This window comes from Neophocaena asiaeorientalis, unplaced genomic scaffold (assembly GCF_003031525.2).
Source record: "Neophocaena asiaeorientalis asiaeorientalis breed wild unplaced genomic scaffold, Neophocaena_asiaeorientalis_V1.1 scaffold314, whole genome shotgun sequence".
NCBI lineage: Eukaryota > Metazoa > Chordata > Mammalia > Artiodactyla > Phocoenidae > Neophocaena > Neophocaena asiaeorientalis.
Window position 1 is genome coordinate 1270365 of NW_020175489.1, and position 17978 is coordinate 1288342.

The 17978-nt window shown below is 39.4% G+C and overlaps 1 protein-coding gene and 1 non-coding gene across 3 annotated transcripts in view; both read left to right on the plus strand.

Moving 5' to 3' along the window:
- Positions 1-17978, plus strand: part of DNAJB9 (DnaJ heat shock protein family (Hsp40) member B9) — a 409736-nt gene that overhangs the window by 88777 nt on the left and 302981 nt on the right. Inside the window, exon 5 of one of the 2 annotated variants that reach the window (XM_024768870.1) lies at positions 10070-11144. The exons of the other annotated variant lie outside the window; for it this stretch is intronic. Within the exon in view, the coding sequence (XP_024624638.1) occupies positions 10070-10079 (10 nt within the window). The 3' untranslated portion in view covers positions 10080-11144. Of the gene's footprint in view, positions 1-10069; positions 11145-17978 lie in introns of those variants that run through there. 2 annotated transcript variants of the gene reach the window in all.
- LOC112415735 (small nucleolar RNA SNORA20) lies at positions 7837-7966 on the plus strand. The gene has a single exon (XR_003006365.1). It is a non-coding gene; the product is annotated as a small nucleolar RNA SNORA20 (small nucleolar RNA).

Genomic DNA, 17978 nt, shown 5'->3' on the forward strand with positions numbered 1-17978 from the left:
AAATGACCACTGGATTATTTCAAATTGCCAAGAAGACCATACACATTAAAAAGTCACATTAAATAATGAAAAGTGATGTATTAGTTTCTTACTGTTGTAACAAATTACCACAAAACTTTGTGGCTTAGAATAACAGAGTTATTATAGTTTGCCCTTGACTCCACTCTCTCCTTTTTCATTCAAGATCTAATTTTGATTTCTTCTTCCTTCCTAATATGCTTCCTGAATTTTACTTCTCCCATGGACCTACTGAATACACAGTGACATAAGGAGCAATTCCCTCTGAGAGAAATCCAGAAACTAGGGGAGTGACTTCTTCATATTGGATGACTGAGAAAATGCCCACATAGAAATGGGTAGGAAAAGCTGATACACACTCTTGCCATAAATCCCACCACTGGGACAGTGCCACACAATCAGGAGTGAATCCCTAACTCCCAGCTTCTCCCCAAGGAGTGAAGGGTTTGGACCACACATCTAGCACCCCAGCTTTTAAGGCTGCCACCCAAAGAGCAGACTGCCAAATCACCTAGCTCTGAAAGTCAATGGGTCAAAGAAGAAATCAAAAAAGAAACCAAAAAATATCTTGAGACAAATGAAAATGAAAACATAACATATCAAAACTTATGTGATGCAGGAAAAAACATTTCTAAGAGGAAAGTTTATAGGGATAAATGCCTACATAAAGAAAAAGAAAAATCTCAAATAAACAACTGAACTTTAATCCTCAAGAAACTTGAAAAAGAAGAGCAGACTAAGCCCAAAGTTGGTAGTAGGAAGGAAATAACAAATATCAGAGTTGAAATAAATGAAATAGAGACTAGAAAAGACCAATAAAGCTAAGAGCTGGTTCCTTTAAAAGATGAAATGAACAGATCTTTAGGTAGACTTACCAAGAAAAAAAGAGAGAAGCCTCAAATAAATAAAATTAGAAAGAAAAGAGGAGACATCACATCCGATACCACACAAATACAAAGGATCATGAGAGACTACTATGAACAATTAATTATATGCTAACAAATTGGACAACCTAGAAGAAATGGATAAATTCTTAGAAATATACAACCTACTAATAACCAGGAAGAAAAAGAAAATCTGAACAGACTAATTGCTAGTGAGGAGATTGAATAGTCTAGGACTAGATGTTTTTACCTGTGAATTCTATGAAACACTTAAAGAAGAATTAATATGCCTTTCTCAGACTCTTCCAAAGACTAGGAAGGGACACTTATAAACTCATTTTATAAAGCCAGCATTACCCTGGTACAAAAACCAGACAATGACATTACAAGAAAAGAAAATTACAGACCAATATCCCTGATGAACAAAAATACTTGAAAAAAATTTGCAAACAGAATTCAATAGTATGTTAAAAGGATCATATACCCTGACCAAATGAGCTGTATTCCTGGTTTCAAGGATGGTTCAACATCTGCAAATCAATTAATGCAATACACCACATTAACAAAATGAAGTATAAAAATTATATGATCATCTCAGTAGATGCAGAAAAAGATTTTGACAAAATTCAGTATTCATTTATGATAAAACTCTCAACAAAATGGGTATAGTGCTAGCATAGCTTAACATATTAAAGGATGTATATAAGAAACCCATAGCAAACATCATAGTCAATGATGGAAAGCTGAAAGCATTTCCTCTAAGAGCAGGTACAAGACAAGAATGCCCACTCTTGCCACTTTTATTCAACATAGCACTGGAAGTCCTAGCCAGAGCAATTAGGCAAGAAAATAAAATAATAGGCATCCAACTCAGAACAAAAGAAGTAAAATTTTCTGTGTTTGCAGATGACATAATATTATATATAGAAAACCCTAGAGATGCCACCAAAAACTAGTAGAACTAATAAACAAATTCAGTAAATTTGCAAGATACAAAATCAGCGTATAAAAATCAGTTGCTTTTCTATACACTAACAATGAACTATAGGAAAGAGAAATTAAAAAAAACAATCCCATTTACAACAGAATCAAAAAGAATAAAATACTTAGGAATAAATTTAAGCAAGGGGATGAAAGATCTATTCACTAAAAATTATAAAATACTGATAAAAGACATTGAAGAAGACACAAATAAATGAACAGACATTCCATGCTTATGGAATGAGAGAATTAATATTGTTAAAATGCCATACTACCCAAAGCAATCTACAGACGCAATACAATTCCTATTAAAATTCCAATAGATAATCACTCTGAATGATTCTATATATATAATATTCTTGAAATAACAAAGTTATAGAGATGGAGAACAAAAAAAATACCAATGACATTTTTCACAGAAATAGAAAAAACAACCCTAAAATTTATATGAAACCACAAAAGAGCCTGAATAGTCAAGCAATTTTGAGAAAGAAGGCAAAGTTGGAGGCATCACACTTCCCACTCCCAAACTATATTACAAAGCTATTGTATCAAGACAGTATAGTAGTGACATAAAAACAGACACACAGATCAATGAAACAGAATAGAGAACCCAGAATAAACCCACTCATATTTGGTCAATTAATTTATGACAAAGGAGCCAAGAATATACTGTTGGTAAAGAATATTCTGTTCATTAAGTGGTGTTGGGAAAACTGGATATCCACACACAAATGAATGAAACTGGACCCCTATCTTACACCATACACAAAAATCAACTCGAAATGGATTAAAGGCTTGAATGTAAGATCTGTAACCATAAAACTCCTAGAAATAATGTAAGGTGTAATCTCCTGGATCTGGGTCTTGCAGTGAGTTTTTGGATTTGACACCAAAAGCAAAGGCAGCAAAAGGAAAAATAAACAAGTAGGACTACATGCAATTAAAAACTTCTGTACAGCAAAGGAAACCATCAACAAAATGAAAAGGTAAGCAATGGAATGGGAAAAACATTTGCAAACCACATATACAATAAGTGGTTAGGGGGAAAGTAGCGGGGGTCGTGGTAGGATGAACTGGGAGATTGGGATTGACATATATACACTAATATGTATAAAATGGATAACTAATAAGAACCTGCTATGTGAAAAATAAATTAAATTAAATTTAAAAAAATAAGGGGTTAATGTCCAAAATATACAAGGTACTCATACAACTCAATAGCAAAAAATCAAATAACCCAATTTAAAAAAAAGGCAAAGGACCTGAACAGATATTTTCCTAGAAAAGACATACAAATGGCAACAGGTAGATGAAAAGGTAGTCAACATCACTAATCATCAAGGAAATGCAAATCAAAACCATGAGATATCATCTCACACCTGTTAGGATGTCTACTATCAAAAAGATACAAATAACAAATGCTGATGAGGATGTGAAGAAAAGGAAATCCTGGATGGGGAACTGGTGTTGGTGGGAATGTAAACTGGTACAACCACTAAGAAAAACAGTATGGAAGTTCTTCAAAAAATTTAAGATAGAATTACCATATGATCCAGCAATCCCACTTCTGGGTATACAGTTGACCCTTGAACAACATAGAGGTTGGTGGCACTGACCCTCTGCCCAGTTGAAAATCCAAGTATAACTTATAGTTGGTCCTTCTGTATCCATGATTCTTCATCCATGGATTCAATCAAATTTGGATCATGTAGTACTGTGGTATTTACTATTGAGAAAAAATCCTTGAATAAGTGCACCCTAGCAGTTCAAACCTGTGATGTTCAAGGGTCAATTGTATATCCAAAGGAAACAAAATCATTTTCTTGAAGAGATATCTATACTCCCATGTTCATTGCAGCATTATTCACAATGGCCAAGGTGCGGAAACAACATGTCTGTCGATGAAAGAATGAATAAAGAATATGTAGTATAAATATAGAATGGAGTATTATTCAGGCTTAAAAGAAGGAAATCTTGCCAGTTGCAACAACATGGATAAATCTGGAGGGAATTATGCTAAATGAAATAGCCAGATAGAGGAAGACATTATTTATATGTGGAATTTTTAAAAAATGAAAGTTGAACTCATAGAAACAAAGAGTAGAATGGCAGCTGTCAGGAGACAGGGGTGAGGGAAAGAGAAAGAGGTTAATAAAAGGGTATAAACTTTCAGTTAGAAGAGAAATAAGATCTGAGGATCTAATATATAATGATGACTATAGTTGATAATACTGTATTGTACGATTGAAATTTGATGAGTGGAACTTAAGTGTTCTCATGAAAAAAAAAAGATAAATATGTGAGGTGATAGATTTAACTCATTGGTGGGGATCATTTTACAAGGTATATGTATCAAAGCATCATCATTATACACTTTAAATATATTACAGTTTTATCAATTATACCTCAATAAAGCAGAAAAAAGTGAAAAATGTATTGATAGTGGTGATGATTGTACCACTATCGTTCAACTCTGAATATACTAAAAACCTCATTGTGCACTTTAAAAGGGTGAATTTTATGGCATGCAAAGTATATTTCAAGTAAAAAATTTACGTACAAAAATGAAAAAAATGTTGATATTTGCTATATACGAGGCGTTGTTGGTGCTGGTGATTCATTAGTGAATGGAGAAATAGAGAGTGGTACTTAATTCTAATGTGAACAATTCTGGTAGACTTCATAGTTCAAAGAAGGATCACCAGGGGGTGGGGGTGGGGCTGAGGGAGATGAAAGAGACCTGAGCATGGAGCTGAGAAAAATGGTAAAAGGGTTTCTCTTGGGAGGAAATGATACTTTCTTTTCTGAAACAGGAAAGAAAGGAAAGAAAGAAAGAAAGAGAGAGAGAGAGAGAGAGAGAGAGAGAGAGAGAGAGAGAGAGAGAGAGAGAGAGAGAGAGAGAGAGAGAGAGAGGGGGAGGGAGGAAGGAAGGAAGAAAGAGAAAGAAAGAAAGGAAGGAAGGAAGGAAGAAAGAGAAAAAAGAAAGAAAGAAAGAAAGAAAGAAGGAAAGAAAGAAAGGGAAAGAAAGGAAGGAAGAAAGAAAGAAAGAAAAAGAAAGGAAAGAAAGAAAGGGAAAAGAGAGAGAGGGAGGGAGGGAGGAAGGAAAGAAGGGAAAGGAAGGAAGGAAGAAAGAAAGAGGAAGGAAGGAAGGTTAGAAAAAGTAGGCTTAGATACTGCAAAATTTTGGGAAAGAACTCTGCGGTGTTTCTGTGTGGTGGTGTTATATCTGTAAAGAGAGATGAAATTTAATTCTTATATTGACTTTTTGTGCATATAGGAGAAAATATCAGTTTTATAGTCACAGTACTTCAGCACACTTCACCCAGGACAATAGTCTTCTAGAATCTAGGCATTTGGCAGTCCTGGTCGCAGGTGGGAATTTCTACCTCAGTAGCTGTCCTAGGACAAGTCTATCAGAGCAACTGACACGCAGTTTCCAGCCAGCTGTTTGGTCTTATTTTTAGGTTGTAAATTTTTCCAGAAACAAGCTCTGCATTTTCAAGTGCCCTGTGTCCATGCTTTTGATAATAGCTTAATAAATATTTGATTCATGATGTTTGTTAACAGCTACTTCATTTCCAGAAGAAGAATGAATGTGAGTTGCCAGGGTATGTATTCTACTTAGTACTTCAGTTAGTAGGGGGATATGGCAGAGTATCCTATCTTTTATTTATGCTTATAGTTATACAATGCAACTTAGTGATTAAGTGAGAGTTGTAAGTTGGAAGGGACTCTGCTGGGTGGAAATATCTTAAAAATCCACAAGAGGGAGATATATTGCTATTGAAGTAGAATGGTGCTAATGAAATACCAATTCCTAACTTTTCAGAGCAGAATATTTTCCTGCATTTCCCCAGCTGAAAATAAGGAACGGATAGGCTTTCTCAAGTTTGACTTTTCAGTTTTCTTTTGGGATGGGAGATTAGATTTAGGAATGCTCAGTTATTTGCAGAGTCTTGGAATATGCATGATATGTCAAGGTTTATGATGCATCAAAAGCTTCAATGAGCACATCTAAAGGCTTTAGGGATTTTTGTTTGTTATTGATCTGATTGTGACTCTTTCAAGGACAGATTGCAAAGCTGTCTTTTCTCTGCTTCCTCTTTTCATTTCTTTGGCAGTTGCAGTGGGGAGTCCGTGCTGGCCAGATTGGGTCTTGTATTCTTACTGGGAAGTGCCCTCGCTAATCTCACTGTCTCCTTTGGGCAAGATGTCTCAGCAGGACGAATCGTCTTGGTTTTCAGTGGCCTTTACCTACTAAAAGGCAGAGCTGAACTCTAAGTAACTATAGAAAAGGAACCTTTATTTTTTATTTTATTTTATTTTATTTTTGAGGTACGCGGGCCTCTCACTGTTGTGGCCTCTCCCGTTGCGGAGCACAGGCTCCAGACGTGCAGGCTCAGCGGCCATGGCTCACGGGCCCAGCCGCTCCGTGGCATGTGAGATCTTCCCGGACCGGGGCACGAACCCGTGTCCCCTGCATCGGCAGGCGGACTCTCAACCACTGCGCCACCAGGGAAGCCCCAGGAACCTTTATTTTAAATAGCATATATTTGTACTTTGAAATTCATACTCCTTGCCTGACCTCCTCATGTTTATGTGGTCAGCAGGGCAGAAACCCTTTATAATTTCAGAAGAAATGTTTGCAACGTTATTTCTAGATTACTTACAAGCTTTATTTGCTTTCTTTTCAGAAAAAAATGTTTTTTTCTCTTCCGATACGAAGAAATGATATGTACTAATGATACCTTTAGTGTTTGCCTTTCCTGAAGACTTCCTAATTCTTTTTTTTTAGCAGCCATGGCTCACGGGCCCAGCCGCTCCGCAGCATGTGGGATCCTCCCAGACCGGGGCACGAACCCGTGTCCCCTGCATCGGCAGGTGGACTCCCAACCACTGGGCCACCAGGGAGGCCCAAGACTTCCTAATTCTTAAAACTATTCCTTCCTTGGTCTTCCCATTCCCTTTTATAGTGTCCTATTCTCAGTATTCTTTGAGTGATCATTTCCTTCTTCCCACATCATTGCAGTCCAGGGTGACCTCTGTGGTCAGCCTCTCTTAGGAAGGCTGTGTTGTGTAAAGGCTAAGAGCACAGACTGGAGACAGTCTGTTCTGGGTTCATATCCCAGCTCCAGCACTGAATAACTGTGTGTGACTTTGTGCAAGTTGCTTCAGTTATCTAAACCTTAGTCTTACAAACCACAAAATGGGGATAATGATTGGATTTATGTGAGGATGAGATCAGTTAGTATATGTAAAGGGCTTAGAACAGGGTCTGGCAAATAGGAAGCACACTTTTAAAGGTTGGCCACCTTTAAAAGTGGAAAAGTGGAAAAGAAGTCTCTTCCACCAGAGACTCTCCTTGCAGGAGCTCAGCTACACCATAAGTCTCATGTATTCCCTTTATATCTTTTCTGAGCTCTAGACACATTTCCTAGAGCTTTCTAGACATTTTCACATGGGCTGCCAACAGGGTACCTCAGACTCAACATATTTAGAACTGAACACATTATCTATCAGTCTCCACTCCTGGTAACCTGCTTCTTTTTCTATTCCCTCTTTTAGCCAATGGCATCATTTCTTGTCTAGGAGCTGAAGCCAGGAAACAAAGAGTTATCCTTGCCTTCAATCCTTTACCTCAAACTCATTTGATTACCAAATTATGTCAATGCACCTATTCAAACTTCATCCACACTCAAGCCCTTTATTACTACAGGGAGCTTGAACCCTCTTCTTGCCCTTACTTGTACCTCGTTCTTTCCACTTTGTCCAGAACGATATTTTACAAATGAAAATCTGATCCCATACCTCCTCAGATTAAAAAGTTCTGTATTTTTCATAGCTTTCAATGTTATATATAGTATGACACAGAAGATCCTTCATGACCTGGCCCTTGCTTGCCTCACTGTGCTGACCTATTGCTTCTCTTTGCCACACAGAAAATGTTCTCTTTCCCATTTATTTGCTGCTATAATCTTTCAGTGATACGAGCAGTTATACACATGGGATAAAATAATGTTGGGCCACTGTGAATTGAGCTGAAGTAACCATTTCATCTCTTCTCCATGGTCTAGACATTGCTTCCGTGTCTAAATGTCCTGTGTAAGCAGGATTTAATCGAGGCACTTAGAGTGAATTTCTACGTGGACTTATTAAAGCATTGATTTAAGAATTTCAGTATTTTTTAAGTAGCACTAAGGCTCATACCTCTGCCTCAGTCATCTTACGTGGGGCAAATGATTTCATGTGTGACCAGATGGCGTACTCTTTACATGATGCTCTTCGTGTGGTGAAGAGTTTTGGAGTCAAAATCTGTGATTCCGGGTGGAGGCGCTGTAGAAGCAGCCCTTTCCATATACCTTGAAAACCACGCAACCAGCGTGGGCTCCCGGGAACAGCTTGCTATTGTGGAATTTACAAGATCTCTTCCTGTTATTCCTAAGACTCTGGCAGTTAATGCTGCCCAAGACTCCACAGATCTGGTTGCAAAATTAAGAACTTTTCATCATGAGGCTCAGGTTAACCCAGAACACAAAAATCTAAAAAGGATTGGTCTTGACCTGGTCAATGGTAAACCCTGAGACAACAAACAGGCAGGGATGTTTGAACCAACCATAGTTAAAGTTAAGAGTTTGAAATTTGCAACTGAAGCTGCAATTACCGTTCTTCGAATTGATGATCTTATTAAATTACCCCCAGAATGCAAAGATGATAAGCATGGAGGTTATGAAGATGCTGTTCACTCTGGAGCCCTTGATGACCTGATTTCTTTTATTTACAACAATCTTAGATGCAATTTTCTTGTACCTCGAGTATTACACATTAAAGTGCAAATTAAGCTGTCAAAAAACAAAAAGAAAAGAAAATGTTCTTATTTTGAGTTGGGGACACAAAGGAGGAAACCTCATTATACGTGCAGCAGAGAGGGATTAGTATCTAAATACCTGTTTTAGTCAAGATCCTAGCACATAGTAGGTACTAAATACATGTTAATATTTGTATGAATAAAATCTGGGCTCTATATGAATGGGAGTGCTTTGTTGCTCACGGACTGTAAAACTGTCCTCAATGTGTTGATTGGAATCAGTATGTTCCACAGTATAATTAAAATGTGAGAAATGTTTCTTGCACATCAGTAATATAAACACTTTCAAATAATGTCTGAGGAAATGCAAGCTCAAATTTACAAATAGCCTTTTACATAAACAACACTCAGAGGTGCACTTTCCCCTTAATTCATGTATATAACTTCCATTAATGTTCCTTGCCTCGGTATTTAGCTTTTATTTTTATGTCTGTAGTATAAATCTGAGTCTTGACACTTTAATGGAAAGATCTTGGTTTGTGATGACATCATATCAAATGTAAAATAGAGATGGTTGCATTGTTTGGAAAACTTTCATCTGAGAATGTTTGTCTGTAATCCTGAAGAGAAATTATTTTAAGCCAGTGACACTCTGATTCTCAAGGGAGCCTCTTCCGGTTCATAGGTTCTACATGCTACCTTCACCCCTCCAAACTATATCCCCGCATGATTTATTGTGGGCAGCTATAGAGAAAATGGCTTGATATGGCCCAGTCCCAGTTAAAAGGCAAAGGGCTCAGGCTGGAGAGAAATGCAATAACTCATTATGGCTTCTATAGGAAAGGGCTGATATGTTGCAGGGATGGGGATGAGAAGAAACAGGTCATGGGAAGGGACCAGATGTAGCTCATTCTGTTGTTGTTATTATTATTACTATTATTAGTGTAGTGTTTGGCGTATAGTAGGTATTCAAGAAACCACTCTGGTGAGACTTTGTTCCACATCCTATAACGTAAACTTTTTTTTTTTTTTTTTTTTTTTTGCGGACGCGGGCTTCTCACTGTTGTGGCCTCTCCCGTTGCGGAGCACAGGCTCCGGACGCACAGGCTCAGCGGCCATGGCTCACGGGCCCAGCCGCTCCGTGGCATGTGGGATCTTCCCGGACTGGGGCACGAACCCGTGTCCCCTGCATCGGCAGGCGGACTCTCAACCACTGTGCCACCAGGGAAGCCCTAATGTAAACTTTTTCATACCAACGTCGGGACAAGTTAGAGGTTTGAATGTACCAGAGTTTCCTAGGTTTTCTTATGTTGTTCTGAGATCCTGAAAAATTGGAGGTAGGCATAAATCTTTGATTCTTCTCACAATTCTCTTTTAGGCATTCCTGACAGAGGGCGTGGCCATTGGATCCTGCTTGTTATAAATGGAAGTCTGAAACCCAGCGGTCTCCCTGAGTTATCTTCACTCACTTCCCACCCCACCTACCCATAGTAGAGCAACTGCCCCGATGAATGATGTGAGGCTTTGACCTTCATGCTGAATTGTGACCATGACTTTTTAATCTAGTACTTTGTTCACTGGATCAGACATAGGCTGAGAGTTTTTATCCCAGGGCAATACCACTTCTCCAAACGTGAATCTCAATGGCTACTTCAAGGATCATAGAATACTGAGCTGGAATCTAGGTCATTGTCCTTTTATTAGGGAGGAAGAAACAGGCTCACAGACATGAAGTTCCTTGCTCAAGATGGGTTTAGTGAGAGAGCGAGGCTGGGAGCTCAGTTACCTGATTTCCAGCACAGACATTTCCTCCCTCACTCCATTCCCTGTTTCTCTCATTCTCTCTCTTTCTTCCATTCCTTCTTCCCTTCTCCCTTCTATTTTATTTCTGTCATATGAGAACACTTTCACAGCATAGAAGACATAATAATTTGATATGTTACACAATTATTTGGTATAATTTTTATATCATAAAAGTCCTAACAAACAATTCTTAAATGACCACAAGGTATTATTCAAAGGCACAAAAAGATGGAGTTTACTTTTTGGGGGTTTTATTCACTGTTAACTTTCTCTAAATCAGAGAATTGAGTCCTGACTGTTTTGCTTTCAGACTGCTCAGCCACTGATGTTGTTTTGTCTTCCTTTGTGGCTTATTTTTTGTAGCTGATGCTCTTGTAAGGGCAACTCATTGTCTTGTTCTTAGTTCAACCCGCTCTCTCGTGTCATTTAATATTACCGTGACACTTCTCTCGGTTGAAAATTATACATTAGCTGCATAATTATTTTTCTTTTTATTTTAAAAATATTTCAAGCATACAAGAGTTAATAACAGAAACCCGTATTTTCCACTATCCAGATTTAGTACATATTAACATTTTGCCATAACTTTTTCAGATAGTTTTAATGAAATATAACATTGCAGATCCATTGGAAACCCCCTTAACCCCCAAATCTCCCCAGGGATAAGTATTGTTAATGTGTGCCTCCTTCTTTATATTATGTCTCCAAAAACAATGTGTTTTAAATAATTTACATAAATGGAATCATTGTGTATGTTCTTTTTTGCAACTTTCCTTATTTACTCAAAACTACTTTCTTTAGATATATTCATACTGATACAGTAATTCATTTTCATTGATCCTGGTATGTATGATATTATTTTATGAAAAACATCATAATTTATCTATCTCTTCCACTATTGATAGACATTACAGTTGCATTTAATTTTTTCTGTTATAAACAATGCTGCAGTGAACATCTTTGTCTATATTTTTTAGTGGATTTATGTGAGAGATGCTGTAGGGTACCCACCTAAGAGTGAAATTTGAGGTTTGTAACTTATATTTAATTTTGCTAAATGTGCTAATTATTCCCCAAAGTGGCTTTCCAGCTGACACTCTTCCCAGCAGTGCATGAGAGTTCACATTTCCCTATGTCCTCTGTTGCAGTAACTTGAGTACTGTTCACCAGTGACTTCCAGCTCTCTGCCTTCTAGGCATGTGGAGGCCTTGCACTCTCCCATTCCCTTTGAAGTTAGGCATAGCCATGAGATCATTTTAGACAATGAAATGTGAGCAGAGTCTTAAGGGCGAGTGAGGCATTCATCACATTGTCTGGACTTTGCCTCAGTGAACTTTAATGATCTCTATGCTGAATTCTTCATTGTATTGGGTTGCAGTGAGGATAACATGGAGTATAAAGCCTCAAGCTGACTGGACAGTAAACATTAACTATGAGTTATAAATAAATCATTGATGTTTTATCTTAGAGCTTGGAAAACTATCCTGTTGGCCAAATCTGACCCACTGCCTGTTTCCATAAAGCTTTATTGGAACACAGCCATGCCAGTTTTTGTATGTCTTGTCTAGGCAGAGTTGAGTCGTTGAGACAGAAACCAGGTGGTGTACAAAGTTGAAGATATTTGTTATTTGGCCCTTTGTAGAAAAAGTTTGCTGACCCCCGTTTTAAGCCACTGATCTTTTGGGATTGTTTGTTACTGTCGTAGCTCATAGCACATTTTGACTGATATGCTCACCACCATGTGGTATTATCTGACTATAAGCTTCTTACCAATCTGATGGGTGTCTTGAAATATTTTTTACCAGGTAAGTAAATAATTCCTTTTTTTAAAAAAATTAATTTATTTTATTTATTTATTTTTGGCTGCATTGGGTCTTCTTGCTGCACACGGGCTTTCTTTAGTTGTGGCGAGTGGGGGCTACTCTTTGTTGTGGTGTGCGGGCTTCTCCTTGCAGTGGCTTCTCTTGTTGCAGAGCACGGGCTCTAGGCGCGTGGGCTTCAGTAGTTGTGGCATGAGGGCTCAGTAGTTGTGGCTTTGGGGGTCTAGAACGCAGGCTCAGTAGTTGTGGTGAGCTTAGTTGTTCCGTGACCCTGGTCTTCCCGGACCAGGGCTCGAACCCGTGTCCCCTGTGTTGGCAGGAGGACTCCCAACCACTGAACCACCAGGGAAGTCCCAATAATTCCTTTTTGAAAGCCACAGACATATCTTGATGACCCTAATGGCTCTTTATTTTTAAAGTTTTTAAAAATCAACTTTATTGAGGTATAATTACATACAATGAAATTCACCCATAAAATTCCATAATTTTTATTAAATATACAGAGTGTGCAATCATCACTATAACCCAGTTTTAGAGCAATTTCATTATCCCAAAAAGTTCCCTTGGGCCCTTTTTCAGTCAATCCTCATTCCCATCCCTAGCCTCAGACAACCACTAATCTGCCTCCTGTCTGTATGAATTTTTCATTTCTGGACATTTCATACTTTTGGAACCGTGTAAGTCTAAATGGAATCATGTAATCTTTTGCATTTGTCTTCCTTCCCTTAGCATAATATTTTTGAGATTCATCCTTGTTTTAGCACAAATCAATAGTTTGTTCCTCTTTATTGCTGAAATCCCACATTTTATTTATCCGTCCACAAGCTGATGGAAATTTGTTTTGTTTCTACTTTGGCTATTATCAATGCTGCTATACACACTTGCATACAAGTCTTTATATAGACATATGTTTTAAATGGGTAAATTTCTGGGAGTGGTCCTGTTGCATAAGATGGTTAGGTTTATGTTTCACTCTTAAAAGAAACTGCCGAACTGTTTTCCATTTTACCATTTTACCTTTACACCAGCAATGTATGAGAGAGTTCCAGTTTTTCCACACCCTCACCAACATTTGATGTTGTGTCTTTTTGATTATTGCCATCTCGCAGGTACACAGTAGTATTTCATTGTGATTTTAATTTTCATTTCACTAGATACTAATGATGTTGAGCAATTTTTCAGGTGATTATTAAACATTCACGTATCTTGTTTTTTGTTTTTTGTTTTTTGTTTTTTGTTTTTGCGGTACGCGGGCCTCTCACTGTCGCGGCCTCTCCCGCCGCGGAGCACAGGCTCCGGACGCACAGGCTCAGCACGTGGGATCCACGGGCCCAGCTGCTCCGCGGCACGTGGGATCCTCCCGGACCGGGGCACGAACCCGCGTCCCCCGCATCGGCAGGCGTACTCTCAACCACTGCGCCAGCAGGGAAGCCCTCACGTATCTTGTTTATGAATTTATTCAAATATTTTGCCCATTTTAAAATTGGGTTGTGTTTTCTTCTTATTATTTAATTGAAAGAGTTCTTTATATGTATTCTGGATATAAGTCATTTGTTAGATATATGATTTCAAATAATTTCTCCCAGCCTGTGGTATGTCTCTTCATTTTCTTTTTTTTTTTTTTAATTTATTTTATTTATTTATTTTTGATTGTGTTGGGTCTTCGTTGCTGCATGCGGGCTTCCTCCAGCTGAGGCGAGCAGGGGCTATTCTTTGCTGCAGTGCGCGGGCTTCTCCTGCTGTGGAGGACGGGCCCCAGGCACGAGGGCTTCAGTAGTTGTGGCACATGGGCTCAGTAGTTGTGGCTCGTGGGCTCCAGAACGCAGGCTCAGCAGTTGTGGGCTCAGCACATGGGCTTAGCTGCTCCATGGCATGTGGGATCCTCCCGGACCAGAGCTCGAACCCGTGTCCCCTGCACTGGCAGGCAGACTCTTAACCACTGCGCCACCAGGGAAGCCCTCTTCATTTTCTTAACAATGTCTTTTGAAATGCGAAAGACTAATTTTGATTAAGTCCAGTTTATCATTTTTCTTTTTTAAAGATTATGTTTTTGGCGTTGCTTCTCAGAACTCTTGGTCAACTGAAGATCATGACAAATATCGTCTATGTTTTCTTTTAGAAATTGTAAAGTTTTAGCTTTTCCATTTAGATCTATGATCCATTTTGAGTTGATTTTTGTGTATGGTAACCCTAGTGGCTCTTAATTCATACCTTTTGGGGTGACTGGTGGAGGGGAAGGGAGTATCAGGGCTGAAAAACTGGTGCCTTAGAGTTTGGTTAAAAAAAAAAAAAAAAAGGGAGGCACAGTCAGAAGCCAGAGAACCTATTTTCCAACTTTCCAAATATGAAACTTTTAAAGTATAAAAATATGTTACTTCTGTGAAAAATACATTTGAAAATGTTATCAATGTTTATATTGCAAGCAAGTAATGAGAGCTTACTCCTCTTATGTGCATAAAATTGTGGATGTTTGAAAAGAAACTAACTGAAGCTTATGCAACCTTATCTATATTTTCCTTCCGGTTTTATAGACTTCAAGAGAGTTGGGCAAGTCCAGAGAGACTTAACTTTTCTTCAAAAGTTTCAGGACATAACTCAACTCAGCAAGGAACACTTTCATAATTCTTTCATAAAATGAGGGGAACACGGACGTCTTTGAGTAGGACCAACACGGCTCTCTGTAGAGATTTAGTTGTACACGTGGAGGGAGATAAGCTTGTTTTTCTTTGTAGCTGCTGCAACTTGGAAGCAGAGTGGGAAGTTACACTGTGCTTACTTAGCTGCAGAATTATGCAGCTATGAATCAGTATTTCCCCCGAGGTCCCCCAACCTAAAGGAGCAGGCATCGGAGTAACAGTAAACAGTAGCAACATCAAAAAAGATCCTCCTAATCTCCACCCACCAGGAAAATGCTCTATCCCCCACTCCCCCCATGTTGCTTCCCTTTTGGGCAGAGTCCCAGGTGCTGGCCCCATCCTCCATGTTATGGCTCTTGACTGTGTTCGATGTTCCTCTGCTGGCCAGGGCTGGTGGATTTCATGGTCAAGTACTGTCTTGCAGGCTCTTACACCCTCTCTCCACAGGCCTCTCTCCCAATCACCATATACCCACAGGCCTTGGAGTCAAACAGACTTGGTTTGAATCCTGGCTTTGCTAATGGCTCCATGACCATGGACAAATCATTTGCCCTCTTTGAGTTTCAGTTTCCTTTTCTGTAAATATGAGACAGTAACACCCAACTTTCAGGATTTCTATGTGAATTAGAGACAATAGGAAACACCTAGCATGGTGCCTAGCTTGGTATAACACTTTTCAGCATCACTCATCTTATTGAGTGTATACCATAAATGGTAGCTCCCCAAAATCCAAAACAAAACAAAAAGACTAGTGGCAGTAGTACAAGTAGGTTTTCTCTTTCTTCCCCTTTTCCCTCTCCTCTTCTTTCTTCCTCCCCCTCCCCCTTACCTGTGACAGATGAGATCAATGTTGCAGACGTTTTGATAAGCTATGTGCTCTGAGCCTGAGCCAGAGCCACAGTCATTGTCACAAAAAACCTCTCCTTGCTGGCTAGTCATTATTGTCACCATTTCTACCATCTCCCTGTGACCCTAGACAGGGGCTTTACCCATTGGAACTAGCAATGCCTTTCATTTCAGGGTAGCATGGGCTGAAATGTTGCTAGCGTTGTAAGGGATAAGCCTTTCAGAGCATAATTTGGGAGCATCCGATGCATCAGCCTCTCAGAGCCTCATTCAAAATATACTCTGACTCCCTTAACAATAGCCTCTTTGCTACTGCTGCAAACCCCAATTCAAGCCACCATCATGTCTCTCCTGGACAGGAGTCTCCTTATTGCTGTTTCTGCTACCGCTTTTGAACTCTATAATGTATACTACATTTTGCAGCCAGAGAGATCTTTTTTTTAAATTTATTTTATTTTTTATTTTTGGCTGCATTGGGTCTTCGTTGCTGCACATGGGATTTCTCTAGTTGTGGCAAACGGGGGCTACTCTTCGTTGTGGTGTGTGGTCTTCTCATTACAGTGGCTTGTCTTGTTGCAGAGTACAGGCTCTAGGCATGCAGGCTTCAGTAGTTGTGGCATGTGGGCTCAGTAGTTGTGGCTCGTGGGCTCTAGAGAGCATTCTCAGTAGTTGTGGTGCATGGGCTTAGTTGCCCTGCGGCACGTGGGATCTTCCCGGGCCGGGGCTCGAACCTGTGTCCCCTGCATTGGCAGGTGGATTCCCAACCACTGTGCCACCAGGGAAGCCCAGCCAGAGAGATCTTAAAACATAAATCACTCCATGCATTATACTACATAAAATCCTCTGCTTCCCATTGCTCTTAGCATAAAATCCAAACACTGCATCATGCTTTTACAAAGTCCTATATATATGGGCCCCACTAATGTTTCTGCCATCATCCACTACTTACATTTGCTGTGCTCTAGCCACACTGAATGTCTTTCTGTTCTTTAACCTAACCAAGTTAATACATTCCTCAGGATCTTTACACGTGCCATTTCCTTTGCCTAGAATCCTCTTACCCCATATCCTCTCATGACCATCTTTTCTTCCTTCATTTAGATTAAGCTCAAATGCCATGTCTACAGGGAGGCCTTTCCTGAATACCTGACCTAAAGTGGTGTCTCCATTCCCCTAGTCTTTTGCTATTGCACTATCAGTGTTTTAGTTATGCATTTATGTGTGTATTTATTTTTTATTTGTTTGGTGTCTGTCTCCCCCAACTAGTATGTTAGTTCCAAGAGAAAGAGACATTCCCTGTCTTGTTCACCCCTTTATCCTCAGTATATAGAGCACTGCCTAGCACACAAAAGACTCAATAAATATCTGTTTGTTAAGCCGAATAAACAGATATCCATCCAGAAACTACTTCTCCCCTTCAGAAAGCACTTCTGGCCACTTCCACCTGCTCAGATGTTTTGCTCCATAATTTCTCACACTTGCCTCTGAGGAACATCCCATCACCATTACCTGGAGAGGAGTTCCTGGTGGCAAGTGTGTCTGGCCTCTTGTTCTTTCAGGATTTGAGGTAGGATTTGAGCCTGGGTGCCTCCTGTCCATAGTCTGAGTTCTTGTAAATGGTGACAGTCTGGTGTTTGAAGAGTGTTGGTGTCAAAGACAGGTTTGAAGAGCTGTGGAAATCAGTTTGGTTCGTCAAGAACACATATCTAAAACATGCAGCAAAACTGGGCATTGGGATTTTGGCTGGTGGGAAGCAAAGCTCAAGAAACCAATAGAGTGGGGTGGCCCAGGGAGAGTGGTCTAGATGAATTCTAGATTTGGAGTATGGATTCCTGAGGCCATTTCCTATGGAGGCAGAGCCTGTATTTAATGTGGCTGATCTAGGTTTGTTTAAGGAATTGTAATGCTGTTTATAGAGTTCAAGACTCCCTTGGGACCTGCCTCAGCCATGTTTTTCATGCTCCCTCTGCATCTTCCTCTCTGAGGAAGACTGCTATACTCCTTTCCACAGTTATACCTTTACATTTCTTTAAAGTATTCTCCAAATTTTCTGTCCCTGGAACAATGGAGAAATGTGACATTTTGTAATCAGATTTTCAAGAGTGAGCCTTGGACTCAGTTTTCAGGCACACATTCTTTTGGACTAAACATTGCTTGCTTGTGAGATATCTTTGCCTGCCAT